At 39.9% G+C, this 16,134-nt stretch overlaps 1 protein-coding gene across 1 annotated transcript; it reads left to right on the plus strand.

Annotated features, from left to right (window-relative positions):
* Positions 1 to 10,189: 10,189 nt before the first annotated feature.
* Positions 10,190 to 10,669, plus strand: LOC122747318 (60S ribosomal protein L27a-like). The gene has a single exon (XM_043993416.1). It carries the CDS (start codon positions 10,190 to 10,192, stop codon positions 10,667 to 10,669), a length of 480 nt encoding a protein of 159 aa, XP_043849351.1.
* Positions 10,670 to 16,134: the final 5,465 nt, after the last annotated feature.

Consider the following 16,134-nt stretch of genomic DNA (forward strand, 5'->3'; position numbering starts at 1 on the left):
CCCTTCATTCCAGCTTCCTCCACCCCCAAAGGGAACTTTCCACAATCAAATGATCACCTCATCTGTCCTTCCATCATCAGTCCTCTATAAAAGTATTTGCTTTTCTCCTGCTTAAGAAGATAGGTATCTCAAAGAACCATGTCTCTGTGCCATGCTATTTCTCCATGAGAAAAGTTCAACTTCTGTCTTGGTTTCCTTTCTCTAGCACTAAAATAAAATTGTTTTCTCCTAATTGGATTTGTGTGCCAGAGGGTATAATTATTTAAAGAGGAATTCCTAAGGAACCCAACTACCCCACACCAACCTATCTCTTCCACAACATTTACAAAACAAAGAAAGGAGAGGGAAGGGCTAGATAACTGAGGGGATCTGTAGGATATGTAGCATCCACTCATATCTTGCATATAATCTTGCAGACTTTGATATTGCTTATCAGCATACAGGGGTCATGTCCTGCCATACCTCATACCTGAGGTGGGAGAGAGAGCTGCTTTTCCCTTGGCTTTGGGGGTTGAGCTCTTTAGGTTTCTTGGAGTCCCAGTGTATTCCCACAACACATGCATACATTTATAGACATATAGACATACATATATATATATATACACATATATGCATATACATATATATACAAGTGTTAATCCCCCATTAAATAATAAATCTAAATAAATTTGGATGTCTCTATGATAAACCATAAGTTCCTCTAAGATATCTAATTTCACTGAAATTCCTTCACACAGAACAGAAAATGTTTATGACATTAACCTTAATAAATAATAAATAAATATCCTGGTTTCACAAATACTTACAAAATGATCTAATTATTCCCATAACATTGTGAGATATTTGAAGGACTTTATTTAGCAAGCAAATGATAAATTCAAGTACTTATCTACTTAGTTATTTGGAATATGAAAAGAATCATAATTGCAGGTTGAATATGGTAACTTAGATGTATTATAGCCCTAGTTCACAAGATAAAGATTGAATATAGTGTTCATATCTTCTACTAATCAGCTGCCATGATTGTAGAAATTTGCCATAAAAGGAAAAAAGGGACATGGCTAGTAAAGGAATAAATGCTCCTTTATCTTAATGTTGATTCCAGGCCATTGATGATATTGACAGAATGGTATTGCCAGACTTAGAATCAGTCAGGTGGGAAAATTTTATGGGGGAAATTGAGTCAGGAGAGTCTTACCTCAGCCCAGGCCAAAAGTAAACTCTCCCAGCTTTTCCAAAAGACAGAACTCCAGAATAGCAGAAATTGGGCATAGACCAAAATCTTACACTATTTACCAAGATAATGTCAAAATGGATATGTGATCAAGATATAAAAAGAGAAATGAATATTACAAGAACTGGAAAAACATGAACATATTACTCATCAGATTTATGGATAGGCAAACAATTTATGAATAAATAAGAGACAAAGAGTAGTGTGAGATATAAAATGGAGAATTTCAATTACATTAAATTTTGTATAAATAAAACAAATGTAGCCAAGATCAGAAGGAAAGCAGAAACTTTAGGAAAATTTTATAGACAATTTGTCAGATAAAGGTCTCATACTTCAAATATATAAAGAACTTTGAAAAATCTATAAGAATAGAAGGAATTCCCTAATTGGTAAATGGTCAAAAGATAGAATATATAGTCATGAAAAAAAGCTCTAAATCATCATTGATTAGAGAAATGCAAACTAAAATAAACTTGAGATATTATGTTATGGGGGGAAATAGGTGGGGGTTTGGGGTAGGAGTTTTTAGGAATTCCTCTTTAAAGAATTACACCCTCTTGCACACAAATCCAATTAAAATAAAATAATAGTTTATTTAGGGGCTAGGGAAAGGAAACCAAGAAAGAAATCCTTGGACTTCTTCTCATGGGGAGAAGGTTCTTGGTTTAATTTCTCAAGGAGTAGGTTCTTTGCCCCACCCAACAGCTGTCTCCACGATCCATCCAGCTATACCCTGTATATATATCTGGGTGGGCTCTAATACATTCCCTAATCTAATTTTTTTTCCAATTAGCAGCCACTCCCATCTGCTTTGCCTAATCTGCAGTTGCCTATGCCCATTCCCCCAATCCCCTTTACCCTTCCCTCACCCACTCCACTGACTGCTACCCCTCCCCAACCCACTCCACAGACTACCCTGGCTCTTCAATCCAATCCTCTGGTTCTGCCTCCACCTGTACCTCTGAAGATGACTATACCCCCTCATCTCCTCCCAAACCTATTTCACACAGGTCCCTACCAACATGTTCCACTGCTCCCCTGCTTCCATTATAGGAATTTCCCATTGGGGAGGGTACAACTCCAATACATGCTGCTTTTAAAGAGAAATGTCAGTGTTACTCAGAGAACCCCACAAAGTTTCATAGATGGCTTTAAGTCTGTGACAATGCAGTTTGACCTTTCCTGGACTGACTTGCAAATTATTCTTGTTAGATGTTGTACCCCTGATGAGAAAAAACAGATTTGAGACCTGGCTGTACAAGTGGATGATGAATACTTGCAGGTTGGAAATTGGGCTGGGGTTCCTGTAACTACAGCAGTTCCAACTGTGAACCCAAGATGGGAATATTATGATAGAATAGACAGGGCCTGTAGAAACCACATGATTACTTGACTTGTTGAGGGAATGAGAAAGAGGATTAAGAAACAGGTCAATTACAAAGGGGCTGGATGAAAACCCAGCTCTCTTCATGAGTTACCTCATTGACTCTCTGAAAAAAATATACTAATCTAGATCCAGAAAGGGATGTAGGAATAACAGTCCTCAATGTGCATTTTATTAGCCAATCTGCTCCTGACATTAGGAGAAAACTCCAGAAATTAGACTGGGGTCTTCAAAACCCACCCTCACAACTCCTTGATATTGCTTTTAAGTTTTTTTATAACAGGGACTTTGTGGTAGCCAAAGAGAGAGAAAAGAAGGATCATGCCCGCTCCATAAAACAAACCTGAATAATAGCAGTGTCCATCACTTCTGCTATCAGCAGATCTCCAAGTGGCCAAGATGTTGGCAGCTGTACAACTGGTACACTGGGGTAGGAGACGCTCCTTAAAGGTGAGGCCACTTCCCTTAACTTCTTGTCCCCACTGCAGCCCTCCAGAGGTTGGCTGAGTGAAAACCCAGATCTCTGCAGTCCTGTCCCCTGTAGACTCGTTATTCGGGGTGCCGGGGACTAGCCAGTTCCTGTTACTGACATCTCTATGGCCAAGCCCACGGTCATGCTGGATGAAGGAGGTAAGTATATGGATTCCTTAATAAACACAGGGGCAATCTCTGTCTTACTCTCTCATTCAGTTCCCACTATTCTATCAAAGCAGTAGGTTGTGGGGAGAGGGGGAAGACCCCTTAAATGTAGGCCAACAATGCCTTTAATGTGTATGCATGAGGATTATAAATTCCATCATCCTTTCCTGGTTTTACTGTCTTCACCTTGGCCCATATTGGGGTGTGATGTCAAGAAAAAGGAAACATGGGACTACAGCTCAGTGAGAAATTCCTAGCTTATAGGGTATTAGTTCACTGCATAGATCAAAAGAAATAACCTATAGCTAGCTCACAGTTGTTGATACTGCTACTCTTAAAATCTTTTGCGGTACAATAGTTTAAAATCAGGAATTATTTGTAATGTGTAAAAGTTGCAAAGAAGAATATATATATACACTTTGTAACTTTTATTATATACTATATATATATTTAAGTCCCTAACCATTGGAACTGCACTGAATTAAGAACAACTTTTAGGCTTTGAGTTGATTACTTAACTCTGGTAAAGCAGGCCATGCCCTGTCTTGCATTAAGGTTTGCTGGCCTCCACTGAAGAAAAGAAAAAGTGGCTACTCTTTAACTCTATTCCTTATCTGATAAGTTACTGAGGTATGGTTGGAAAGTTTTGTGTATGGAGTGTAGCACATTTGACTGAATTGGGAACACCTGACTGTAATTGATTGGTTTTCTTTCAAGTTTTAAAAATTCCTAATATTGTTTTAAGGTATTATGTTTCTAAATTTTCTTAAATTAGTGAACAATTGTATCAACTATAGTGGAAAATCAATTTCTCTTATATCTGGATGATAGTGAAATTCTAGTATAAGCATCTGGCTTTGTTCATCTGTCTATTAGTTATGCATTTTAAAACTGAATCAGAAATACTTTAAGTACAACTTATTTGACATGTACTCTTGTCTCCTTAAGTCCTTTTTTTAAATTTTTTTTTGCCCGGGGCTCTTTTAAATTTTTGTTTAAGTCTGCTCCATCTAGGCTCAAGGCTTCAATCTCATGGCAGCTAGAGCTGGTGCCTATACATCTTATCCCACCCATTAGACCTCACATCTCCTCTCACTCTCCAGACCAGGCCTTCCCTGCTTCCCATTTCCCCCTTCACCCCTCCCCCCCATGATTTCTTCGACCCCACTCAACATGAAGCAGTTACAGAAGAAAAAACTTCGCTCCTTTTCCTTACATATAGAGAAGTGGGGAATGTTATGGGCTGGGGGCACCTCAGAAGTTTTCTGGGGCAAATGAAAGAACATTCTCCTTGAGAAAGGAGACAAGGACAACTAAAGAGATGTGGCACTGGATTGGGACTGAACTAGCTCCAGGACCAACACCCTCCATTCCAGTCTCCCCCACCCCTCGGGGAGATAAGGTTAGGTGTGGCTTCTGCCTTTGTGACCTGAGGGGGAGAAAGATGGCTCAAGAGATCTGGAGCCACTCCTCACCCAACTACCCCCAGTCACCAACAGTGGGGGATGGTCCTCCTCCAATAAGGGAACTTTCCCCAGTCAGATGATCACCCCATCAGACCACCACCATCTCTCCTCTATAAAAGGATTTCCCTGTCTCTTGCTCAGGGAGATAGGTATCTCAGAGAGCCACATCTTTGTTCCATGCCTTTTCCCCATGAGAAGAAGTCCAAGGATTTTTTTCTTGGCTTCCTTTCCCTAGCCCCTAAATAAACTATTATTTTATTCCAATTGGATTTGTGTACAAGAGGGTGTAATTCTTCTTATTCTTCTTATTTTTTTTATTTTTATTTTTTGGTGCAGGGCAATGAGGGTTAAATGACTTGCCCAGGGTCACACAGCTGGTAAGTGTCAAGTGTCTAAGGCCAGATTTGAACTCAGGTCCTCCTGAATCCAGGGCCAGTGTTTTATCTACTGCGCCACCTAGCTGCCCCCCAAGGGTGTAATTCTTTAAAGAGGGATTCAACCCCCACTCAATTTCCCCCATAAGAATTTTATATCAGATTGCCTAAAATTATTGAAGGGGAAATGCAACAAATGTTGGAGGGTATATGGAAATGCTGAGATACTAATTCATTGTTTTTGGAATTGTGAACTGATCCAACCATTTTGGAGAGCAATCTAGAATTATGGCCCAAGAGTTAGTTATTAAACTGCCAATACCCTTTGACCCAGCAATATAACTACTAGTTCTATTTCCAAAAATGAATAGGGAAAAAAGAAAAGAACCTTTATAATCCAAAATATTTATAGAAGCTTTCTTTGTGGTAGCAAAGAATTAGAAATTGCAGGGTTGCTGTGAATTGGGGAATGGCTAAATGAGTTGTGGTATATGTTTGCGATGAAATACTACTGTGCTATAAGAAATGATGAGCTTGATGATCTTAGAAAAAACATGGATAGACTCACACAAAATAATGAACAGGATCAGGGGAAAGTTGTATATGATTACAAAAATATTGTTTTAAGAACAACTTTGAGTTAATAAGTTATTTTGAGTATTATAAATATTCAAATTAACTACAAAGGGCATACAAAGGAAGATGCTAATTGCATCCAGAGAATGAACTGATAAATAGAAGCATTTATATAATGGATTTGAGTCTAATGGTAACCAAATCTTGGGAGGAGGGGAGGCAGGGAGAGAAGAAAAAAAAGAGAAAAATAAATTTGCATGATAATTTTATTATATATTTTGTTAACCTGGAAATTAAGGAAACGATCAATATAGGAGAAATAAGGTCTTTAATGGGGCAGAGGAACTATAGCTTGTGGTATTGCAAAGGAAGCTAGGAATACCCAAAGATGGGAACAGAGGACAGGGTTTTTAATGGGGTAACAGAACAAAAAGGGAACCAAAAGATTGCTCCAGAGTGACATATAGCTAATTAATGTAAATGAACCTTTGACAAAAGAAATAATAGAACAGCTCCTAATGTAAGTATACTGACTCTGAATAGAAACTACTTAATGTAGATGGACCCTTTTTACATAATAACATAAAGTCCAGGGAGTAAGGTGGGGAACATTGGGAGGGGACAAGTTGCTTGGGGGAAGGTCCATATGTCCATCAAGAGTTTGGAAATGACAAAGCCAGGCAGCCCCAGGCAATTCACCTGCCTGGGAAAAAGGGGACTGGGGGCGGGAATCAGTTCTCAGTAAATTTTGCAGTTCTCAATTTAAAAGGATAGCAAGTTGATTTACAGTTTCATGTGCAATCATCTTTTTTATTATTATGCTATGTTAGAGAATGTTTTTTTATTCCATAAATAAATAAGTTTTTTTTTAAAAAGTCATAGAATTCCCATGGTTTAACAAAGGCTCTAATGTTTGCTCAATGCTTAATAAAAATTTATTGAATTAAAAAAAATGCTAGAAAGAGCCAATGTCAAATGATTATCTCCTAGCTTTCAGATTTCAGCATTAAAGAACTTATACCATATCACCAGCAGAGCTGAAACAAATGTATGCCCATGTCAAATAAAAAGTTTCACACATTTTGCCAGATAAAACAATAGATTTTTTTAATGTGCCACAAAAATTAGCAACTTTGAGAAAACTCTTAATCAACCAAGTTTATATCTAAATTACAAGAGAAGCCATTTTTCTATATCAGTATTACCAAATTTCACACTGTAAGTGGATAATTAATTTTACATAATCAGTACTAGGATATACATATAAAACTTTACCACTTTAGTTTCATAATTGCTATTATTAGGTTATTCTAGATTGGGTATTTTAATTGAGGTAAAGGAACTGCAATTCAGGATCACCGTCCAGCACCAGAATACTGGAGTGCTCAAGAGGGGCAGAAGGGGTCAGGGTTAAATACATTTCAACAAGGAGAGAGTCTCATGGGAGGCCCAGCCTTGAGAAGCTGTTACATAGGTTGTTTTGCATAACAATCCAAAATCCATAGCCTAAGCTGGGGGAGGATGGGGGGAGGTGTAACATCTGGTCAGAACATCAGGCTCAGACTCCAAATGCAGCAATAAGGAAACCTATTTGGACCTGTTCCAATCATGGGGTCAATTGGGATCAAAGTCAGATAGCCTGTTCTGATGTCTGCATTCAGCATTCTTTTTATTTTATTTTTTTAAACTGATTTCAATAGTCTTCTTTTCAATCAGGCAAAGTCAGCTTCATTCAACAAAGATACATTATTACATTGGGTTTATCAAATGGTAGCTTAATATACCTATAGACTGCTATTTTCTTTTCTCTCTATTTCTTACTTTTCTAATATGTTCCAAAAAACTACTTTCTATTTTTAAGTAGTACCAAATAGTTTTTATGACTATAGCTTTACAAATATATTTTGAGCTTCACAAATGCTATGCTCTCTGTATTTCTCATTATTTCCCTTGAGACTGTAGACTTTCCTTATTTCATATAAATTTTTATCATTTTGTTTAGTTTTGTACAATTTCAGTTTGATAATTTAGTTGATGTGGCATTAAATCTGTACATTAATTCATTTGGTATTGTTGTTTTTAAAAGATTGGAATGACCCAACCATGTGAAAACCTCCTCATTTTTTAGAACATTCAAAGAACTTCCTCCTTTTCTGTTTCTTCTTTGGCTTCTAAAATGTTTGATCTCTTCTTGATCAAGGGTATTATATGTGAACCAAATCTTAGGGTATTACATTAATTAGTATCTTTGCATATATGTATCACATCATAAAGCAAAATTATTACTTTTTTATCCCAAATTAGTTAAATTGTTCCATATTGCTTCTACTTTTATTAATAAGTTCTTTAAATTGGCTCAGTTTATATATGATCTTAAACATTTAACAATATTAATTAGTTGATAAGGGTATAAAATGTAGTGTTCAAAGGTGTTACTGTTTTGAGTTAGTCAGGAACTGCAAGGTAAGATATTTATATCCCTTGGACTTTGTCCTAAAGCATTTCACCAAATTCTTTTCTAGGCCTGTTATTGGAATAAAAGGATTTAGAATTCAAAAATCTGTGTTCAGAGAGAGTCTCAGACTTAGAATTTAATTTCTAACACAGTTGAAAGCTGTAACTATATGTGCAACAGATGTTTAATGCTTGTTTTTGGAAGGTGGGAGGGGGAAATAATTGAGACATTAATTCAACATTTATAAATTAAGCCCTGGGAAAAGATTGGTTTTCCCTAAATAGAACTCAGTGGAGGAGGAGGAGGTGTGAGTGAAAATTTATAAGCAACCGGAAAAAAATGCTTCTAATTACACTCACAGATGAGTGCTCAGATTTTAGGACAGTATTATTTTTGGCATCCTATTAGAGTGAGCGGCAGCATGGTATGATGGAAAAAGCACTGGACTTCAAGGCTGAAGATTTGGATCCACTTCCTGCCACTTATTATCCACATAGTTGTGTGACTGTAGGCAAAAGGTCACTAGACATTTTGAGCCTTCATTTCCTTATATGTAAAATGTAGATACCAATACTTGCTTTTATGGTGTCAAAGGTTGTTGTGAAGATCAAAACCCCTTTCTCTTGGTGTTTGGGACAAACTGCCTCAGTTTACCTAAATAACTCAAGGAGACCACCAAGTCAGGCAGAGGCAGATTTATTACATTCTCATGAGAACGGGTGACCCCTTGACCCCATTGCAAGGGATGAGGAGCACACTGATGGGCTCATGAGTTGGGTTTTTATAGAGATTTGGGGGGGGGGTTGCCTTCTGCACAGGGTGAGCTCACAATCTAACATCCAATCCTGTCTCACCCAGGGTGCGTGTTCTGCTTGTGATCAGGGTATAATGCATGCTCAGCTATGTCCAAGAGCTGGGGGAAAGGGGAGGGGGAAAAGGTCAAGCCAAGGGAGAGGGAAAGGGTGAAACCACTCCAAACCACTCCACCTGGGTAAGGAGGGGCAATGGGGAAGAAGGGTATGATGGTACCAGGAGCTAGTTGGGGGCGGGGGGAGTTAGGACTTAGGAATGCAAAAGGGGAGGTAGTATCTGGGTGGGGTTCAAGCTAGCAAAAGGCATCTTCTCCTGCCTGGTCATGAGATGTGTTGTAGCAACAACATAACAAGGACTGTGGATTTGGAATGTAGGCAAGTGGGGGAAAGGGGTACCAGGGTACATCAGGTTCAGTAAGGCAAAATACATGATTTCTATTATAAGCAATGGAATTAAACATAAACAAAATGATCTGACTATAACAGGGACTGGGGGCTAAGTACTTTCCAGACCCCATCCTCAAAATCTGAACTGACTCAAGTCCACCTATCCCACATACTTGGTACTTTAAGCCCTTACACTCTGGTTTCAATCTTTTTTTTTCTTTTTTTCTTTTTTTGTGGGTCAATGAGGGTTAAGTGACTTGCCCAGGGTCACACAGCTAGTGAGTGTCAAGTGTCTGAGACCAGATTTGAACTCAGGTCCTCCTGAATCCAGGGCTGGTGCTTTATCCACTGTTCCACCTAGCTGCCCCCTGGTTTCAATCTTAACTTTTCTTGTCAGTGTGGTACCATGTAAAGTATTAGATTTGACTTTAGAAGAACTGGGTCCTCTGAGAAAACATAATCCACTACTTACTACTTATACAATCTTGGACAAATAACAACTTTATTGACACTATTTTCCTCAAAGTTGTTCTATATGATCATAAATTTCCCTTCTAGCTCAAAGTCTGTAAATCTATGAGTTTGTGAATCCCTAGGAAACTAGGGGTTCCTAATTGAGCTCTCCTAATTAATTCCTTTCTTTTTTGGGGGGAGGGCAAGGCAATGAGGGACAAGTGACTTGCCCAGGGTCACACAGCTAGTAAGTGTCAAGTGTCTGAGGTCGAACTTGAACTCAGGTCCTCCTGAATGTCCAGCCGGTGCTTTATTCACTGCACCACCTAGCTGCCCCTCCTAATTAATTCCTAATTGAGCTCTTGTTGTTTTTTTATTTTTCTATGATTGAAAATTGCTGCTGAAAATGTGCTTGTCGCTTTTCTCTTTTGCAGCAGCGTGTGATAAACCTTCCCGATTAAGGGAGACTAGGAAGCTCCGCAGGCACGTCGGCCACGGGCATATGGGCGAGCATCGGAAGCACCCCTGTGGTGGAGGAAATGCAGGAGGGTGGCACCATTCCCGCATCAACTTCGACAAATATCATCCAGGTTACTTCCGGAAAGTGGGTATGAGGCATTACCACTTAAAGAAGAACCAAAGCTACTGCCCAGCTATCAACCTCGATAAACTGTGGATACTTGTCAGTGAGCAGACCAAGATTAATGCTGCCAAAAACAAGGAACGGGTTGCCCCCATCATTTATGTCGTTCGGTTCGGGGTACTACAAAGTCCTAGGAAAAGGTCACTCCCCAAACAGCCAGTCATCGTAAAGGCAAAATTCTTCAGCAGAAGAGCAGAGGAAAAGATTAAGGGTGTTGATGGAGCTTGTGTCCTTGTGGCATAAAACCAATGTTATCAAATAAAACAAATGTCTGTATTTAAAAAAAAAGAAATAAAGAAAATGTGCTTGTCAGCCATGTTTTCCTTTCTTAAACCTCCATTCATTTGCTGTGTCACTCTCCTAGACTCTTTGTTTTCTCAGACCACCATTGTTGAATGTAATCTATGTTTCTCAAAGGGTAATAGTGACTAATTAGGATACTGTTGCAAGGAGATTTCAAGAGACCACTGAAATTGGACCTATTCTCAATTTTCACTAGCTTCAATATGTAGGGTTCCTCAGTCCTCTTTAAAATTGACTTTCTTTGATACCTAGGCTAAACCCTGGCTGGAAGTGGGGGAGTGTCCCCAGGACACATCTTTGATGAATAAGCGCTTTTCACTGCATGAGTCTGAGGCAGAATATGCATGAAGGGCAAAATCTACATATCAGTTCTTACTATTTTTGAGAACATTCTCAGAACAAAAAAATGTTCTCTCTCATATGCAGTGTCATAGGGGAAATAGGTGGTGGGGATTCCTTAGGTATTCATCTTTAAAGAATTACAACTCTCAAACTCTCCAATTCTCTCCAATTAGAGAGAGTGTTTAGAGAAAGTGACCAAGAGGGAAGTCTTTGACTTCCCTCAAGGGATGGCTTAGAACAACATGATACTCTGAACCACCTTTCTCCTCGACCAGAAGGGAGACCAAAACCTTTATAGAGGACAGATGGGAGGGGGGATGGATGGGGTGACCACCTGACTGTGAAAAATTCCCTTTGGGGGTGGGGAAAGCTTGAATGAGGGGTGGGATGGGAAAAGATTGAATCAGGGGTGGTGGTATCTCCATCTCCTGGTGCAGTCAGCCATGCCCAATGGGCTTATCTCCTGGTGGGGTGGAAGGGGTTTGAATGAAGGGTAGTGGTCCTGACCTCTGGAGCACTGCTTATCTCCCCTCTACTTCTTAGGTGTGTCCATCCTTTAGTTTAGCTTTTCAAGGAGAGTTAGCCCAGACCTATCTCATGGAGGACTTCAGGAATTGGCTAATGATGGATTGCCATAGTCTCTCTGCCTCTCCCATAGTGATGCTAAAGAAGGGGACAGGAAATAATGAAATGTGTATGAACTGTTGCACTTTGGATAAGAGAACTAACATGATCTAGTACAACTTGGAATATAAAGCCAATATTTTCTGGAGTATCTTCTAGACAGTCAGTGGTTCTGAACGTGCAATAGGTACTATCAAATCCCTATGAAAAGAAGACAAAAAGATGACCTTCATTTACACAGGCCAGCCATCTCTTCTTCACCCACCAGACAGTACTCCTCTGGGATTTTTTACAATGTCCCTGGAATTCACACCTCTGGATAACCTGTGCCTGCCCCACACCCCCCTCCCAAATTAGACAGCTTTTCCCAGAAGCTCCATTTAAGCAGGGAATCTAGGTCAGCTCTTTCTCATTTCTGCTGCATTTTCAGTGCTTAGCTAGTGCAAGGCAATATAGGGAACACTTAATAAAGGCTTATTGAATGACTAACTCGGAGGATTTTTACCAATCTGAGATTTCTGGGAGCTCCATCACATTTAAATGAATTGTAGAAGAAATGGCGGGTAACATTAATTGCTTGCAAATGATCTCCCCATAGTTGGGAATAGTTTGAGTAAAGATTGATGGGGTATATATAAGTTTTAAGTTGCTGGTTAAAAATAGTCACTTCAAAAAAAAAGTCACTTCATTAAAATATATTACAACATAACAAGGATGCGGAAACAAAGAATTCTGGTAACCGATCACAGACCTGACAAAGAGGGATGCTGTAATAGTACGAAGGACATTAGTTTTACAGAAATATGCTGAAGCATTCTCTCTTGACTTGTCTTAATGCCAGTTTCATACTTCATAAGGAAGAATATCCAACACGGGGAAATTCTATTCCACATGTGGTTTTCACCAACAAGGAAAGTTCTTGATAGAACTTCGAGAACTGGTTGTTGACAGCCTCTGAAGCAAGGGACCACTTTTATTTCAGAATTTTCAATAGTATTATGGAGTTTTTTAAATTGATATTTACTTGATGGGAATCCCACTCCACTTAAACCAAATGATTTTTGGTATTCTTGTTAGGTTGATTTTTAGTTGCGTCCAACTCTTCACGACTCCATTTGGGGTTTTCTTGGCAAATTTACTAGAGTGGTTTGGCATTTCCTTCTCCAGCTCATTTTTACTGAGGAAAACAGGTTTAAGTGACTTGCCCAGTTGAGCTCATGAATATGAGTATTCCTGATTCCAAACTTAGTACCTACCCACTGTACCACCTAGCTGCCCTAACAAGGGAACATACAAGCAAAAAACAACCATGTGATAAGATACTCAATTAATTAATAGGCTATAACCTAAACACAAAGTGTGAAAATCCCTTCAGGAAATGTAGTGGTATCACACAAGAATAGTGTTTGGATAGGTTGTGGAAACTTGGTCATGCACCAGGGGTCATTTAAAAATTACCAGGCTAGAAGCATTCAAGAGATTGGAGCAAATGTGACTTTACAATTGTCTCAAGATAATGGAATGTGGTAGATGAGATTTAGCAGATACTCAGGGGCTCACCTGGAGATTGATTTAAACTGATCAAATTGGATAAGGCGACTGACTGTTGACTGCTTACAAGATTGTAAGCACATCTGGCTAGTACTTAAGGGTATTTAAGAAGGTATTGTTCTCAGAAGCTAAAAACTTTGAACTTTATATTGAGATCACCTTCGGGTCCAGTGAACCAATGAATTTGAATGACACTAGCCAATCAGCTTGAAGAACCTCCCATTTCTGGGAGGGAAACAGAAGGCTCTGGCGAGAGAGTTCTTTCTCTTTTGGTGAGAGATTGGCGTGGTGGCAGAGGACTTCAGAAGTGGGAGGTTTAGGAAGGTTAGGATTGCCAGGTTATAGGAAATCTGTTCTCAATCTTTCTCTTTCTTTTACTATCTTTCAATAAATCCTTTAAAAACCTAAACTCATTTACCACTGATTTTAGTCAGTTTCCCCCCAAAACTGAGGGAACCAATTAGAACCCACATTTAGAATTTTAAATTACACACAATACAATAGAGGAAGTACATAGAGGGGTGGGACAGTTTTGGCCAAGTCTCTTCTCCCTCCATACTTCTCCATAACATTTTCCTCTAGTTCTCTTTTTTTTTGTGGGGGGGCAATGGGGGTTAAGTGACTTGCCCAGGGTCACACAGCTGGTGTCAAGTGTCTGAGGCTGGATTTGAACTCAGGTCCTCCTGAATCAAAGGCCAGTGCTTTATGCACTGCAGCACCTAGCTGCTCCCTCTGGTTCACCTTTAAGGGTCTGCAGGATTTGGGGCTTTCCATCAGTGCTTCTCTCCACAAAAGAATCACTACAATAATCTCATACTTTTTCTTTTTTTTCCTTTTTTTTTGGGAGGCAGTTGGGGTTAAGTGACTTGTCCAGGGTCACACGGCTAGTAAGTGTCAAGTTTCTGAGGCCAGATTTGAACTCAAGTACTACTGACTCTAGGGCCGGTGCTTTATCCACTGTGCCACCTAGCTGCCCCCATCTCATACTTTTTCTTCTCTTTTCTATCTGCTCCCTCTTTTCTTCAGTAACCTTTTGTACTTTTCCATTTGGCTAAATCTGTTTTTTTAGGGAGTTATTTTTCTCAGTAATTTTTTGTATTTCTTTTTCATGATTCTCTTGCATTACTTTTACTTCTTTCCCCAATTTTTCTTCTACTTCTCTAATTTGCTTTTAAAAGTTCTTTTAAAGCTCTTCTAGGAATTCTTTTAGGGCCTAAAACCAATTTGCATTTTTCTTTGAAGTTTCACCTGTAACCATTTTCTTTGGTTTTGGGGTTTGTTTTTTTGTTTGTTTTTTTGTGGGGCAATAGGGGTTAAGTGACTTTGCCCAGGGTCACACAGCCAGTAAGTGTCAAGTGTCTAATGCCGGACTTGAACTCAGGAACTCCTGAATCCAGGGCCAGTGCTTTATCCACTGCACCACCTAGCTGCCCCATGTAACCATTTTCTTACTATTGTCCTCTATGTTTATGCCTTGATTTTCCCTATCACCATAGTAACTGTCAATAGTCAAGCTTTTTCTTTCTTTCTTTCTTTCTTTCTTTCTTTCTTTCTTTCTTTCTTTCTTTCTTTCTTTCTTTCTTTCTTTCTTTCTTTTTTGGTTTGGTTCTTCTGCTCATCTTTGTGCCTTTTTTTTTATGCCTTGATTTTTTCTTTGACTTGGGCTCTATTCATAAACTGTCCCAAGTTTTTGTACTGGTGGTTTTCACTGGACTTCAGGGCTTAGCCCCTTGCTTTTTTTTTTTTTTTTTTTTTTGTGAGGCAATTGGGGTTAAATGACTTGCCCAGGGTCACACACCTAGTAAGTGTCAAGGGTCTGAGGCTGGATTTGAACTCAGGTCCTCCTGAATCCAGGGCTGGTGCTCTATCCACGGCACCACCTAGCTTCCCCCTTAGCCCCTTGCTTTTGCTGGGTTGCTAAAGTTAACAAATTTTTTCTGGTGGCTGGCCCTGGAGGAGTAATTTTGTTTCCAATCTGCCCAAGTGTGTGTGTGTGTGTGTGTGTGTGTGTGTGTGTGTGTGTGTGTGTGTGTATGGGTGGGTAGGTGTGGGTATAAGGGGTCCTGCTGCTGGGTTGCTATGGTAATAGAGTCATTCCTCTAGCAGGTCCTGGAAGCGCAATTTTGTTGCGATCTGCTAAGAGTTGGAGTCCCCTGCTATTGATAGTTTGCTCTGGAAACAGTCTCTGCTGGGAGGTCACATGTTGGGAACTTGCTGTTGATCAGTCTTGGGTGGGGCTTCACAACTGGTCAACAGTGGGGTCAAAGCCTCCCTGGTTGTCTTTCCTAGCTTTGGGGTGCCTGGTGAGGGTCCCTGCTATGCTGCCTAGACAGCTCACTTGCACAATGGGCTGCTGGTTTGCAGGTGGGTAGAGCCTCACTGGTGGATTGCCCTAGCTTTAGAGCCCTGATTCAGGCCCCCTGCTCTGAGCCCAGAAGCTATTGCTGCTGCTGCTGTTCCTGGACCTCACTTCCCTCCCACCCAGGTAAGACAGACCTTTCCTGCTGAACTGGTAGCCTGCTTCCCTGTTCCTGGAATGATTCAGAGGCAGATTTATGTTGGTTTGAAGGGAAAATTTGGGGGAGCTCCTAAAGGTTGCTTCCTCATTTGGCCATTTTGACACAGGAAGTCGTCTAGTCCCATCTGCTCCATTTTTTTTTTTGTGGGGCAATGGGGGTTGTGACTTGCCCAGGGTCACACAGCTAGTAAGTGTCAAGTGTCTGAGGCTGGATTTGAACTCAGGTCCTCCTGAATCCAGGGCCAGTGCTTTATCCACTGTGCCACCTAGCTGCCCCTGCTCCATCTTTTATGAAGAAAAGGGCAGAAAAAAAGATCCCTTTGATCTGATTAACCCTAGTAATATATATAGGTCTATTCCTACCTCTCTT

The sequence above is a fragment of the Dromiciops gliroides genome, chromosome 3 (genome assembly GCF_019393635.1).
Source record: "Dromiciops gliroides isolate mDroGli1 chromosome 3, mDroGli1.pri, whole genome shotgun sequence".
NCBI classification, from domain to species: Eukaryota; Metazoa; Chordata; class Mammalia; order Microbiotheria; family Microbiotheriidae; genus Dromiciops; species Dromiciops gliroides.

Excerpts from the sequence above, each read along its gene's own strand:
- LOC122747318 (XM_043993416.1), top strand. The coding sequence starts at position 10,190 with ATGTGCTTGTCGCTTTTCTCTTTTGCAGCAGCGTGTGATAAACCTTCC.